The following is a 16,455-nucleotide window of genomic DNA, read 5'->3' as shown; positions in this document are numbered from 1 at the left end:
AAGTCAATACAAAAATATAAAGAATATTTAGAAAAATATAACAATATGCCAAGCAGCCAAATAATCCATTTGCCACGAAAATATGTAATAAGTAAGAAGAACTGAAACAATTAACATAAATATCTATCTGGTGCTTAAATAAAAAATTTATTTTGCTTTCGGAACCTGGGGTCTAGTTGACAAGAAGCATACACAAAAGCAGACTTCCAACTAATGAGTGAATGTAGATTAACTATGCCCATTGGTGTGTGAAGTTCTAACATTAGGCCCCATGATTCCACACTGCGGTTACTATCTTTTCCAAACAATTTTAGGTTTTACTTCAGTGCCTCTCTTGAGCACCAGTCCTGTATTTTCAACAATCTGATGAGTTCCTCATCTATCACTATACTGAGATCCAATGCATCACAGCCAAGCATCTAAAATACACATCATGAATATTCTGTATTAACACAAAATCAAAAATGTTCCAAACCTGCGGCACTTGACTGCCTCAGTTGGAGGAGCATAGGGCTCTTGATCTCAGGGCTGTGAGTTTGAACCCCATGTTGGGTATAGAGATTTAAAAAAAAATTTTTTCCCCAAACTTGGCAAATCTGTAATGTTATTTTGGAGTTTTGGACAAGTATTTTCTTGATTATAAGTAACTCTTCTGGGGCGCCTCGGTGGTACAGATGGCTGAGTGTCCGACTCAGTTTTGGCTCAGGTCCTGATCTCAGTGTCCTAAGATCAAGCCCCACATCAGCTCCACACTTAGCAGGGAGTCTGTTTGGGATTCGCTCTCCCTTCATCTCTCTCAAATAAACAAATAAATATTTAAAGAAAAAAAAATATTCTAACAACAATCCAGGGAAATTATAAATATAGTTTTCAGTGCCAACGATTCTGCCAAAATTCTTTCTAACTCCCAGCTCCACCAGTTACTAACTGTGTGACTTCAGGCAAACTGCTTACAATCTCCTTGTGAAATGGAGACACAACAGCTATAGAACTATCATTAAGTAAAACAAATGCATATAAAAAAATGCTTTAAATCTCAAAGTAGTTTATATTAATAACCTTATACTACTTTTTAAAATAAGCTCAAGGGGTGCCTGGGTGGCTTAGCCATTAAGTGTCTGCCTTCAGCTCAGGTCATGATCCCAGGGTCCTGGGATTGTGCCCTGCATCAGGCTCCCTGCTCAACAGAAGGCCTGCTTCTCCCTCTCTCACTACCTCTGCTTGTATTTCCTCTCTCAATGTCTCTCTCTCTGTGTCAAGTAAATAAATAAAATGTTTTTTTAATAATAAAATAAAATAATAAGCTCACAAACCTGGAGTAAGCAATCTCTTAGTGTTAACCACAACAAAACTATACATTAAAGATTTAATTTGGTAAGAACATTTTTTAAATTTCTATTTTCATCCCACAAGTATTATAAATTGTGCCACTTTTATTCCTAATAAGAATGTTGCTCAAGGGGCACCTGGGTGGCTCAGTGGGTTAAGCCTCTGACTTTCGCTCAGGTCCTCAACTCAGGGTCCTGGGATGGAGCCCCTCATTGGGCTCCCTGCTCAGCAGGAAAGCCTGCCTCCCCTTCTCTCTCTGACTGCCTCTCTGCCTACTTATGATCTCTGTCTGTCAAATAAATAAATAAAATCTTTAAAAACTAAACATTTTTTTAAAAAGAATGTTGCTCAAAATAGGGAAAATGAAAATTTTCTTATTTTACAACTGTGGAGCTTACTCTTACATGAAAATTTTCAAGATCATCTGTAATTAAGAATTAAATTTTGGGGCGCCTGGGTGGCTCAGTGGGTTAAGCCGCTGCCTTCGGCTCAGGTCGTGATCTCAGGGTCCTGGGATCGAGTCCCGCATCGGGCTCTCTGCTCAGCAGGGAGCCTGCTTCCCTCTCTCTCTCTCTGCCTTCCTCTCCATCTACTTGTAGTTTCTCTCTGTCAAATAAATAAATAAAATCTTTAAAAAAAAAAAAGAATTAAATTTTATTGACAATAAATGGAATGGCCTGATTTCTGAACTACATATATGCTGATTTATCACAGTACTCTGATTTACTACTGTGTAAAGTGGATTTGCCTCTACTAATCATGGAGTTCTCAGAACATCTACACAAATCCACCAGCGCTTTGGTGGGAACTGTTTTCACCAGATGGCATACTCAGTAAATAGCTATTTTTTCACTGGACTTTTCTTCAAAAGTAGTAAGCAAAACAGCAAGTAATAAACTAGCAGAACCCACAGACAAGGAATGCAACGGTAAATCAGAAAAAAAAAATATTTGACATTTATGGGGAAGAAAAAAAAATCATAAGGAAAAACAAACCCCCTTCCTACCAGATTTGTGCCTACTGGGGGGAAAAAAGTATACTCTATCTACTCCGTCCATGTTCTCCAAATACGCTTTTTCCCGAGCAGCATAAGCACTTATAGAAAACAGAGTAACTAGAACAATAGTCTCCAAAGCACGTCTGTGTCATGATCCATTAGGGTGAGGGAAGAAAATACTATCTCACTACTTTTGTTTTTCATCTCAGTGTTTTTCAATATACCCTTCTTGGTAACTGCCTTATAATGTGTATCAGTAGCATTACCTGTGTGCACTATACAAGCACAGATATTGGGACTGTGTGCTCAAGCATTTTTTTTTAACTGATGAGCTATACAATCAAAAACCTTTGGAGTCGGGGCGCCTGGGTGGCTCAGGGGTTAAAGCCTCTGCCTTCGGCTCAGGTCAGGATCCCAGGGTCCTGGGATCAAGCCTCACATCGTGCTCTCTGCTCAGCAGGGAGCCTGCCTCCTTCTCCTCTCTCTCTCTGCCTACCTCTCTGCCTACCTGTGATCTGTCAAATAAATTAAAAAAAAAAAAAAAAAAAAAAAAAAACCTTTGGAGACCACAAAAACAGAGACTGGCTCAAAATCATACATATTACTTCATTTCTTTTTAACCTTTTGGTATGGTATTATGGGTAACTCCCCAAGAACAGTATTAATCATAGGAGACGCAATCTTGTATGCTGGAATCAGGACCAAAAAAAGGTATATATGTAAGATAAACCAGATATGGCATATTCTCTAAATGAAAGATATACAAGTATTTATTGTATTATTCTTTCCACTTTACTTTCAAGTATGTCAAAAGAGAAAAGCTTTAAAATAAATTTTAAAAATTCTACCATACAGAAAATGACTTAAGCTACAGTTCTGTTCGTTAATGTATTTTTCACCCAGTTCAGTGAAAATGACCTCTCTGAATTACAGGAAGAAGGTACTATCAAAGTGATTTTAGTACACTGCTATAGACTTGTGTATTTTTAAGGAAGGAATGGGCTGCAATGGCAGCAGCTCTGCCATTAAAATCACAGGACTTAATAGTGGCTGCTCACAGTGAAAGACCTTGGATCTTTTAAAGTTCATACATTCAGGATTATCCTCATTCTCCTCCATAAAAGAAACTGAGGGCTGCTGGTGGGAAGGGGGTTGGGAGAAGGGGGGTGGGGTTATGGACACTGGGGAGGGTATGTGCTATGGTGAGTGCTGTGAAGTGTGTAAACCTGGAGATTCACAGACCTGTACCCCTGGGGATAAAAATATATGTTTATAAAAAATTTAAAAATTAAAAAATTAAAAAAAAAAACAGGAAACAAAGTTTTTTTTCACCCACTGCAAGACCTCCCTCTCCACAACTCTCCCTACCACATAGCCCGTTTTATTAATATTGAAAAAACATTCTCAAAAGAGGCTATAGGGGGCACCTGGGTGGCTCAGTGGGTTAAAGCCTCTGCGGTCTGCTCGGGTCATGATCCCAGGGTCCTGGGATCGAGCCCCGCATCGGGCTCTCTGCTCTGCGGGGAGTCTGCTTCCTCCTATCTCTCTGCCTGCCTCTCTGCCTACTTGTGATCTCAGTCTGTCAAATAAATAAAATCTTAAAAAAAAAAAAAAAAAAAGAGGCTATAGACTTGTAAGCCATCAATCCCTCCATTTCTAAGTGAGGACTAGATATTTAACTGAACCGTTCTTTTTAAGAAAACCAGCAAATTGTATAGATATTACCAAGCAAATGTTGTGAAAAAGCCAGTAAGTTTAAATGATTACTATGTATACACTGAGAAGAAAATAATGAGGCTATTAAGTGGAATAGGTAGAAAAGCTATTCTCAGTTTTAAATACTGTAATATATATTTAGCAATTTGCTGTATGTGATTACCAGCTACCCAAAGCAATAGTCAAGTAAAATAAACAAATGTCATTGCTGTTTTTATCAATGGAAGGCGAAAGGAAAATGATCCATAACCTAAATTCAAAAGCCAACTTTGAAAAGTACATGTTTATTTCAACAAGAAACTTAAGAGTTTGGAAGTTTGGGGGTGCCTGGGTGGCTCAGTGGGTTAAAGCCTCTGCCTTCAGCTCAGGTCATGATCCCAGGGTCCTGGGATCGAGCCCCGCATGGGGCTCTCTGCTCAGCAGGGAGCCTGCTTCCTCCTCTCTCTCTGTCTGCTTCTCTGCTTACTTGTGATCTCTGTCAAATAAATAAATAAAATCTTTAAAAAAAAAAAAAAAGAGTTTGGAAGTTTGTCACCAATGATTTCTTCATTTGTCCACTGTAGCTCTGTAGTAACAAAAATATGTTAACATTTTAGAGACATATCTCCTAATCTGTATTAGTGTCTGGAGTTTCTTCTATACGCTAATCAAATTCCAACAGAAAGGAGAATATGGCGCAATCTGTTTTTTACTTTCTAGTTCATCCCTCAAGTGGACTCCCTTTCAATGACAGCTGTAGTCTATCATAGTTCTTTATATAGGACATATTTAGTTAGCCAGCTGACATTAAGAACCAGGGCTAGTGCTAGGCTCTGGGAGGTTCTAAGTCAATTCCTACTCCCCACATTTGGCAAGTCTAGATTATCATCTTGTGTTCTATCCTAAATATTGAAGATACATTTCATAACCTGGTAATTGAGCACATAAGAGAGAGACTTAAGTCCTAAGACACACGCTACAAATAGTTTGCTATTCACACATATCACTTTGGAGTAGACCAATTACTTTTACTTCATTATTACTTTTAACATGTTCAAATTTTCCTAAAATACCAACACTGCCATATTTTAAATTTTCTTATTTTAGAACAGAATCAAAGGGGCTCTCAAAATGGAATTCTATACAGATTTTATATTCTAAGGCCACAAATACTTACCCTCCCTTAACCACTAAAATAAAACATCTATCACACTGAATTCTCACACTGACACTCAAGGGATCCTATCTGTTTATTACTGTTAACAAAAATACACAAGCAGAGTTAAAGAACAGTAAAACTCAAATTGCATGAATGCCCAAGATATAAACAAAACCTATCTAATATACACACGGATTTTTAGTGAAACACTTACGTAATGAGCGTCTTCTTTTGTTCTTTAATTTTCTCCTTTTGTTCATCCCAGCTTTAGAAGGAGATTCTTCTTTGGCCTTTGGCTGGCTAGAAACTTTTGAGGAGTTCTGCTGACTGAAGTGTGTGGGTACATGGCGAGCTAGCCCTCCCTGAGAAGCAAAGCTGGCATTGCAGCCACCAACAACACACTAAATAAAAATAAAGAAGGATGTCAGGAATGCCATGTAGGGGAGAAGTATAATATGAATGAGTACTCTGTATTTTCAAAGGTAAATCTATAACACTACAGAACTATTCCAGATAGGAATCATGAGAGACTACTACATCCTTTCTTTTTATAAATTGCCCAAAATAATACACACTAGGCAGTAGCAGGGCTGGAAAAGAAAACTCTATAGTCTCACAACTCTCCAGTTTACTGCCCTTCCTGCTCTATACAAGACAAAAGTAGTGAGATCTTCTTCCCAGGAAAAATCTGATTTTCAATTTATCAATTTCCTAAGAGAAACAGTAAGTTTATGTTTTTTTAATGATTTTATTTATTTGTCAGAGAGAGAGGGAGGGAGGTAAGGAGGGAGGAACAGGCTCCACACTGAACAAGGAGCCCTATGCAACACTCAAATCCAGGACCCTGGAATCATAACCTGAGCCAATGATAGAGGCTCAACCAACTGAGTCCCTCGAATCTACCCAATTCATCCTTTCTCCATGCATTCTGAAGGCAAGAATATACTTGTGTGTGTGTGTGTGTACATATATACAGAAAGCACCTTATGAATCAGAGCTATTTCTAAATATAACTGAAGAACTAAACCACTTAACAGATTCTGATAAAACTGATGCTGGCTGAAACATTTCGCAGCAAGATCCTTATACAGTGCCATTCATAATTATTCTATTTATTTTGATAGACAAGAGACATTTTATGGGCTCTAATGGTACTCAGCATTACTAATAAAAATCTTTAACCATTCTAAGGGGCACACGAAGAGGCAGAATGAGTCAGGGTTTTAGTTCATTCATCTATTCTATGTGTTCTGCAAGTATAAGGATAACTTACACTTAAGTTCCCACCCTTAAAGAGCTTTCATCTGGTCAGTAGACATATGAAATGACAACTTCAAAAAACTTCATTCAGGGGTAAGGGACAGAAAGCTATGGGAAGCCTGAAAAGGAGCAACCAGCCATGTCCAGTGCTTTAAAATCAGTATTTCATTTAATTCTTACAATGACCCTATAAAAAGTACGGTCCTCAGAGAGCCTGCATCAAGAATGTTCAGCCACAGATTTTGAAATGAGAAGTTTAGCACCTAATGGTTATTGAATTCTCAGAATTTAAAAATTTACTATGTATATTTTGAGTTCCAAGAAAAAAAACAGTGCTTTAAAAATTTCCATCTCTGGGGCGCCTGGGTGGCTCAGTGGGTTAAGCCTCTGCCTTCGGCTCAGGGCATGATCTCGGGGTCCTGGGATCGAGCCCCGCATCAGGCTCTCTGCTCAGCAGGGGGCCTACCCCCCCTTTCTCTCTGCCTGCCTCTCTGCCTGCTTGTGATCTCTGTCAAATAAATAAATAAAATTAAAAAAAAAAAATTTCCATCTCCTATAGACTACCAATAGAACACTATCCACTACAAAAGCCACTAGCCAAATGCTGCCACTTAACACTTTAAGATTACTGTAACCAAGAAACAAAACTTTAATTTTATTTAAATTTTATTAATTGAGGTGAAATTCATGTAACTCAGTGGCCTTTAGCGCATTCACAATGTTATATAACCATCTAGCTAGCTCCACATCCTTGCCAACACTTGTTATTTTCAGTTTATTTTATTAAAATCATCCTATTGAGTATGAAGTAGTAGTAAGTCACTGCGTTTTTTTTTTCTTTTAAAGACTTTATTTATTTATTTGACAGAGAGAAATCACAAGCAGACGGGAGAGGCAGGCAGAGAGAGAGAGAGGGAAGCAGGCTCCCTGCTGAGCAGAGAGCCCGACGCGGGACTCGATCCCAGGACCCCGAGATCATGACCTGAGCCGAAGACAGCGGCTTAACCCACTGAGCCACCCAGGCGCCCCGTCACTGCGGTTTTTATTTGTATTTCCTTAATAACCATTTAATTTTTTTAAAGAAATTACTTTTACTACAACAGTAGGACCAGCCCCTCCATTTTAATTTTCAAGCGGAGCCTGTTTCTTAATTTCACTACTGAAAAACTTTTAAGTATATCAGGAACAGCCTGGTATGTGAATCTATCTCTCCAATTGCAAATTTTGTGAAATCTAAATAAAGATGAAATGTTTAACATCTGAATGGAGAATACTTAAGTAAAATCACCCTTATGGGTTAGCTTTACACTGTTCAATAAATTTTAGGCACTGGACACATATACTTGTTGAGCACTTGAAATGTGGATATTCCAAACTGTAAAGATTTTTAAGTATCAAAGACACAATGGGGGCACCTGGGTGGCTTGTCAGTTAAGCGTCCGCCTTTGGCTCAGGTCATGATCCTTTTTTTTTTAAAAGTACTTCTCTCTAAATTCTCATTGTACTTTGTGTTTTTTCTTTTTTTTTTAAAGATTTTTATTTATTTATTTGACAGAGATCACAAGGAGGCAGAGAGGCAGGCAGAGAGAGGAGGAAGCAGGCTCCCTGCTGAGCAGAGAGCCCAATGTGGGGCTCGATCCCAGGACCCCGAGATCATGCCCTGAGCCGAAGGCAGAGGCTTAACCCACTGAGCCACACAGGCGCCCCTAAAACTGTTTTCTATTAGAATTCTCAATATTAATTTCCAGAACATTGAAGCATCACTGATTAAAATATACTTGTGATATTTACTCAGTTCTAGATGCTATCGGGGCTATTCGTTGAAGTATTAAAGGATTCTGGAATAAAATGAATCCCCTAGCCTACTGGGACTCTTACAATTAAGGGTATTCTGGGTGGAGTTATATCACAGAGTCCTTCTGAATTTAAAACTGAGGCTTGGATCCGAACTGTCATGTCTGCCTTAATTGTGGTTAAATAGCTAGTCTAAAGTTTTAAATACGGAGTTTTTGTTTGAATAACTAATACTCAACTGGCAGTTCCAGGGCAAAGACTGTCTTATGTTCTTGTATTCCTTAAATCATCTGACACAAGGGCCCAAAGGACAATAAATAAATAAATAAATTTATTTATTTATTTATTTATTTATGATTATTTATTTATTTCACAGAGATCACAAGTCAGACAGAGATCATAAGTAGCCAGAGAGGCACACAGAGAGGGGGAAGCAGGCTCCCCACTGAGCAGAGAGCCCGATGTGGGGCTCGATCCCAGGACCCTGGGATCATGACCGGAGCTGAAGGCAGAAGCTTAAACCACTGAGCCACCCAGGCACACCCAGAAGTACTTTAAAAAAAAAAAAAAAAAAAGAAGAAGAAGAACAGGGGCGACTGGGTGGCTCAGTGGGTTAAGCCTCTGCCTCCGGTTCAGGTCATGATCCCAGGGTCCTGGGATAAGCCCCGAATCAGGCTCTCTGCTCAGCAGGGAACCTGCTCCCCTCCTCCTGCCCCCACCTGCCTCTCTATTTGTATTCTGTCAAATAAATAAATAAAATCTTTATTAAAAAAAGAAAAAAAAGATAATTACACACATTTCACTTAAATACAAATTCTTTTCCCCTAGAAGAGAAAATAATTTTAAGCACTATTTAATGAATATTCCACTCATTAGGTATATATCAAAAAGAACAAGGTAGAGACATTTGAGCTATTGCCTCAAATGGCCTTTCATCCCTCTCAACATGAGGATCTCATGATGTGGAGTGTGATTTTAATATTCCAATATTCATGTTTTCACCAACACATACAATGACCCCTGAATTCAAGCCACCACTCTGAGGTTCTGATTTCAACAACAGGGGAAAAATCTGGTTGCTGGACACCAAATGTTTTAAATGATCTATCCCCCAAATCCACTGAAATACTCTATGTATGTTGGCTACGGTTGTGGTCAAGTAGCTGTTCTAAAATGTGAAACATGGAATTGCTGTTTTGTTTTCTGGGTTTTTTTTTCCCCAAATGTATTCGACTATAATAATGCTGAGACTATATTGCTAGTATTCTTATTCAGATAGTCCCATAAGTAATATGAAAATCTAGAAGGCACTACTACTGAAACAGAGCAGAAAACATCAGCTTCACAGAAGATAGGGTAGTATTTATTAGCCTCTAATGGTGACCAATTTGTTTTTCTTTTGGGGGAAGAAAGGGAATCAGTTTTTGTCTTTTAGAATCATGATGATCACTGCAGTTATTATTCTTATTTATAGTAAAATATTACCATGTTTGGTCAGCAGGAACATTCTAAACACTGGTTGCCAAGGCTAGGGAATAGGAGAGCTTCAAATACACAGACACACAAACATACAAAATGTCAAAGACAAATTAAAGACTGATAGCACCAAGAGTATTTAAAGCTTTGTGTTACTACACAGAAGGTCTATTGAGAATCAAAAGATTTTATTGTCAATTTAGCCCAAAAGGTTGGGCAGGGGTGGGGGAATGCAAATTACTTAAAAATAATCAGCATCAGAGCTGGTGGGGGAAGGGGGCCCCCTCAGGCACTATAATAAACAAACAAAAATAAATAAATAAATAAAATTACCAGCATCAACTACTACTACAAAACAGGTCATAAAGGAATAAGAGAAGGAAATTATTTCATCATCCATCACAGTGAATGATGCAATAACAGTATCATTCGCTACATAACAAATTACCAGAATTAGCCTGTTTGTACAACTATAAGGATATCATAGCTTAAGTCTGGTTTGATAAAATCTCTTTTTTCTTTATCAACAGTTTAGGCCAGGATCTTGATTCCAAAAACACCTAAAAAGATAAGCCTATCTTTATTTATATCTATATTTATATATCTATATTTAATGTATCAATCTTGAAAGTCTGAGTTTTTCAAGCACTACTCCAACACAACAGAAGTTATTCAAGTATGTCAGTATCATGAACAGAATCAATCACGCTGAGCTACAGACTAACTGCTGAGGAAAAGTTACAATAAATAAATTAACCCAAGACAAGTAGATAACTGTACTATGTTCAAAGTAAAGAGAAATACTGGAGTAGGGGAGAAATGTGTGTGCAAAGTAAAGTACAAATTAATAAGCTTACCTACTAAAAAGCACAACTGTGTAATTTCTAACATATACAAATCTACCAAGACAAATCAATGTCTCTCATTAGCAATAAAGTAAGGAAATCAAAACAATCACCAAACACATTATATAACTACTTTTTCTTTTCCTCAGTTAAGTAACATATGTATTCCTACGGATGGTAGGGTTAAAGGACTTAGCTATCACAAAGCTCAACACCAGATACTAACAAGAATGAAAACTGAAAAGGGAAAAAAAAAAGACCAAGAAATAGTTTAAAATATTCTCATGCCCTACTACTGTAAACACATGTAATTTTTTCTCTCTTAAAGATTTTAAGTAATCTCTACACCCAATGTGGAGTTCCAATTTACAACCCCAAGATCAAGAGTCCTACCCCTTCTACCAACTGAGCCAGCCATGCATCCCAAAACATGTCATGTTTTCCAAATCCTTAACAATTAAAATGTTTTACTACATTTAACAAAATGGCAGCAACTCCCCTTCCCACAAGCCCTAAATGTATATATAAAGCAGAGGTATATATACCTGACAAAGTAAACATAGGGATGGGGAAATCTTATCTAGGAATAATCTTTGTACTTTATCAAAGATAAAACAAAAACCCTTGGCAAAGAAGCTATATTTACATTTTAGGAGTATGCTGATTTTATGAATCTAAAATTTCATAATGAGCTAATATGATCAATTATTTTCATATGATACATATGAAAGCAAATTCCACCTTCATCAAGTGATCTAGGTTAACATCATCTATGATGTGATGAAACAAATTCTCATCAGGTATTCCTTGAAGGATACAGTGAGAATTTTGTTCTATTTTCTCCAAAAATGCATAAACTGAATGTGATCATTACAAAAACACCAAACAAACCCAAAATGGGGAATATACAAAATTAAAAAAAAAAAAAAGTTTATATTCTTCAAAACTATCAGTGACATAAAGGATTTTTTTAAAAAGTTAAAAAAAAAATTTTAAAGTGACATTAAGATTAAAGGAGTCATGAAAACTAAATGCAAAGCACCATCCCCAACTGGATTCTAAGCAAAAATATACTACTACAAAAGGACATTACTAGGACTTAGTGCAACTTCAATAGCTACTTGCATCAGTGTTAAATTTCTGGGTCTTGATAATGATGCTAAGGTTATGTAAATGAATATCCTTGTTCTTAGGAATTTCACACTGAAGTCCTTAGGGATTCTGTTCCTCTCCAATGTTTTCCCAAAAATGGGTGTACATGTGTGTGTGTAGGTAGGTAGGGAAGGAAAAAGAAGGAGAGATTGAGGTAGGAAGGAAGACAGATGGAGAGACAAATAATGGACGGATAGATGGATCCGAGCAAATGCAAATGTAGCAAAATGATAATGAGTGAATTGGGTTTAGGGTATATGGAATTTATACATTTGTGTGTAACACAGAAAATATATAAGAGTTTTCCATCTTTGGAAGTTGAAATTACTTCAAAATTAAGTTTAAATATTCTGCCTTTGAGGGCGCCTGAGTGGCTCAGTGGGTTAAAGCCTCTGCCTTCAGCTCAGGTCATAATCTCAGGGTCCTGGGATCAAGTCCCACATTGGGCTCTCTGCTCAGCAAGGGGCCTGCTTCCCTTCCTCTCTCTCTGCCTAGTTGTGATCTCTGTCAAAAAATTAAATAAAATCTTTTAAAAATAAATAAGTAAATAAATAAATAAAAATTCTGCCTTTCAAATAACACCATAAAAAGTCAAGAAAAACATGTTAAAATGGGGAAAATATTTAACTCCTATCACAGCAGCAAAATGATATTTACTCTACTTAATAAAGATGAGCATGTTGGGCGCCTGGGTGGCTCGGTGGGTTAAGCCGCTGCCTTCGGTTCGGGTCATGATCTCAGGGTCCTGGGATCGAGTCCCGCATTGGGATCTCTGCTCAGCAGGAAGCCTGCTTCCTCCTCTCTCTCTCTGCCTGCCTCTCTGCCTACTTGTGATCTCTCTCTGTCAAATAAATAAATAAAATCTTTAAAAAAAAAAAGATAAGCATGTTAACAAGATTTCCACTCTAAAAATAACAAAATCGGGGTGCCTGAGTGGTTCAGTCATTTAGCATCTGACTTGATTTCGGCTCAGGTCATGATTCCAGGGTCATGAGATGGAGCCCCAAAATAAACTCCATGCTCAGTATGGGGTCTGCTTGGGATTCTCTCTCTCCCTCTCCCTGTGCCCCTCCTCCTGCTCGTACTCTCTAAATAAATAAATAAATAAAATATTTTAAGAAACAAAAATACAGGAAAAAGAGTAATGCAAATATATAAATATATTCATAAAAAATATATATTTACATTATGTTTACACTGTACATGTCTACATGTATATATGTAGAAATATATGGTAATATCACTACACAGAAACTTCTTTTTTTTTTTTTTAAAAGATTTTATTTATTTATTTGACAGGCAGAGATCACAAGTAGGCAGAGAGGCAGGCAGAGAGAGAGGGGGAAGCAGGATCCCTGCTGAGCAGAGAGCCCGATGTGGGGCTCGATCCCAGGACCCTGGGATCATGACCTGAGCAGACCGCAGAGGCTTTAACCCACTGAGCCACCCAGGTGCCCCACTACACAGAAACTTGATGTACACAACAAACAAAAGTTTATGAGAAATGACAAGCCAGACAAAATATCTATTACATGCAGGAAATATGTACCCTTAATATTAAGGTTTATATAATTCAGGGGGGAAAAAAAATCCAATAGAAGAAAGGGAAAATCAACCAAATAATAAATTTAGAGAAAAAAATACCAATAGCCAGAACATGTAAAGATATTCAAATCTTGCTAGTAATCAAAAAAATGTGCTTGGCAAATGGGCAAAGATAAAACAATGCCAATTATTAGTGTAAGTAATTATTGCCAAGCTTCAGGAAGACTGGAGAAACACTACGTTTTCTGGAGAGGGATTTAATAATACCTATCAAAAGCAAGCCTGTACATCTACTCTTTGAACTAGTGAAATCGCTTCTAGGAATTTCCATTAGCTCCCCAAAGCAGTTTATAAAAACATGTTCATTGAGTACATTGTTCTTTATATTGGGATAACTGGACCAAAAAAACCCATCAAGAAAGGACTCATTAGGGACACCTGGGTGGCTCAATGGTTAAGTATCTGCCTTCGGGTCGGGTCATGATATCAGGGTCCTGGGATCGAGCCCTGCCATCAGGGCCCCTGCTCAGTGGAGTGCCTGCTACTCCCTCTCCCACTCCCCCTGCTTATGCTCCCTCTCTCGCTGTCTTTCTCTGTGAAATGAATAAATAAAATCTTTAAAAAAAAAAAAAGAAGAAAAAGAAAGAAAGAAAGAAGAAAAGACTAATTAAGGGCACCTGGGTGGCTCAATCGGTTAAGCCTCTGAATCTTAATTTCTGCTCAGGTCAGGCAATACTTATCAAAATCACCAATACTTATATTGATTTTGGCTCCGGTCATGATCTCCCTGGGGAGTACTCCATGTTCAGTGGGGAGACTGCTTGAGACTCTCTCTCTCCTCTGCCCCTCCTCCCTACACGCTATTGCTCTCTCTCAAATAAGTAAATCTCTAAAGAAAAAAGAAATGCTACTCCCTAAATCATCCATTCATTTCTTTTATGCCTTTTTCTTTCTCTCAAAAGCACTAATTCTGTAAGTAAATAGTGGTGACAGTTGCAGGACACTACGAATACACTAAAAAACTACTGAATTGTACACTTGGTAAACCTTAAAGTACATGAACTGTATCTAAATATAAGCCTAGAAATGGTTTCTCTACAACCGTAAGACAAAATTCCTAGCTTTTCTATAAGACCCTCATCTTTTATTTAAGATTTTACTTATTTGAAAAAGAGAGAGAAAGTACAAGCAAGGGGAGGGGCAGAGGGACAGGGAGAAGCAGGCTCCCTACTAAGCAGGAAGCCAGGTATGAGACTCAATCCCAGGACCCTGGATCATGATCTGAGCTGAAGGCAGACACTTAACCAACTGAGCCACCCAGGCACCCAACCCTCATCTTCATTTACTAAGGGTAGGCCAAAATTTCTTACAACAGAATACAAAGAGCACTAACTATTAAAAAAAAAAAAAAAAAGTTGGTAAATTAGATTTCACTGAAATTAAAAACTATTCTTCAAAAGATCCCATTAGGAGGGGCACCTGGGTGGCTTAGCTGGTTAAGTGTCTGCCTTCAGCTCAGGTCATGATGCCAGGGTTCTGTGATGGAGTTCCACACTGGGCTCCTTGCTCCATGAGGAGCCTGCTTCTCCCTCTACTTGCTGCCCCCCCGCTTTTGGACATTCTCTGACAAATAAATAAATAAGATCTTTTTTTTTTTTTTTAAAGCAAATCAATCAATAAATGATTCCTATGACTTAGAAAACAACGCCTCATTCAATCATTCCCTTAACTTCTGTCTTTTAAAGAAAATGTTTCCCCTTCTCCAATGGCAATCATCTATAGTTTCTAAAAGGAGGATTTGGGAGAAAAATGCATCTGAGAGGCTTTGAAATAAATCTGCACATCATAATCAACCAGAAGGATTGCTGCCCTAAAGAAAAATGTATGAAAATACACACAATGAGAAAGGAAATGATTCTTACTTTCACAACAATAAGCTTACATTTACTGGATACATACTGTACAGCACTATGAGGTAACAATTCTCACCAGCTACATCTTAGATGGGAAGTTTAAAAACTGTCCCAGTGCTTCCTCCTCTCCATCTACCTGCCTCTCTGCCTACTTGTGATCTCTGTCCATCAAATAGATAAATAAATAAATCTTAAAATTAAATAAATAAAGATAAATAAAAATAAAAACTGTCCCAGATCATACACTTCTAGTACCTACCAGGGCAAGGATCTAAAGTATGACCACAGGAAAGACTACGGTGTTAAAGATCCTCATGCCAACACAAAGCTCAGTGAGACCATTTATTTAAAAAAGAATAAAGAGGGATGCCTAGCTGGCTCAGTCAATAGAGCATGCAAATCTTGACCTCAGTATCATGAGTTCAAGGCCCACACTGGGCACATAGCTTGCTAAATATAAATAAAAAAGCAAAGAGAAAGAAATTTTAAAAAGAAATGAGATTTAAAAGAAAAAGAAACCCAAATTATTAAACATAAGATCCCCAAATTTCCTCATAATGAAAGAAAAACAAATAAACTACCATTAGGATGAAATTTCTCATGTATTAGACTGGCAAAATTCCAGAAGTTTGACAACACCTTCTTAGCAAGGCTACTGAGAAGGCAGATGCTCTAATAATGATATGGCATTACAGTCAAAGATTTATCACTGCAGCACTATTTAAAATAGCCAAAGACTAGAAATAACCCAAGCATCTAGGTTCAGTTTAGTAAATAAACTGAAAGAACATTCTCTATGAATATAGAAAGCTCTCTAGCATAAAATAAGTTAAAAAAAAAAGGTACACATATATGCAATGAAGATATTAACAGTGGGCAAACTTGGTATAGGGTACAAGGGAGCTCTGTAATCTTTGTAATAATACTGTAAATCTAGAACTGCTTTAAAATGAAAAGCTCAGGGGCACCTTGGTGGCTCTGCCCTTGGCTCAGGTCATGATCCTGGGGTCATGGGACTGAGCCCTGCATCTGAGTGCCTGCTCAGCGGGGAGTCTGCTTCTCCCTTTCCCTCTACTCCCTCTCTCACAAATAAATAAATAAAATCTTTAAAATAAAATAAAATAAAAAGCTCATTTATATTTTATAAAAATATAAAAATATTTATATTTTAAAAAATAAAGCAGGGACGCCTGGGTGGTTCAATAGGTTAAAGCCTCTGCCTTCTGCTCACGCCCTGGGATGGAGCCCTGCATTGAGCTCTCTGCTCAGCAGGGAGCCTGCTTCCCTTCC

At 37.8% G+C, this 16,455-nt stretch overlaps 1 protein-coding gene across 1 annotated transcript in view; it reads right to left on the bottom strand.

Annotated features, from left to right (window-relative positions):
* AEBP2 (AE binding protein 2) overlaps positions 1–16,455 on the bottom strand; it is a 63,079-nt gene that overhangs the window by 13,324 nt on the left and 33,300 nt on the right. The window contains exon 4 of the mRNA XM_082740648.1: positions 5,395–5,581. Coding sequence (XP_082596774.1) covers positions 5,395–5,581 — 187 coding nt within the window. The remainder of the gene's footprint in view (positions 1–5,394; positions 5,582–16,455) is intronic.

This window comes from Mustela nivalis (genome assembly GCF_964662115.1).
Source record: "Mustela nivalis genome assembly, chromosome: 7".
NCBI lineage: Eukaryota > Metazoa > Chordata > Mammalia > Carnivora > Mustelidae > Mustela > Mustela nivalis.
Note: the sequence above shows the minus strand (reverse complement) of the source record. Positions and strands in the feature narration are given on the sequence as shown.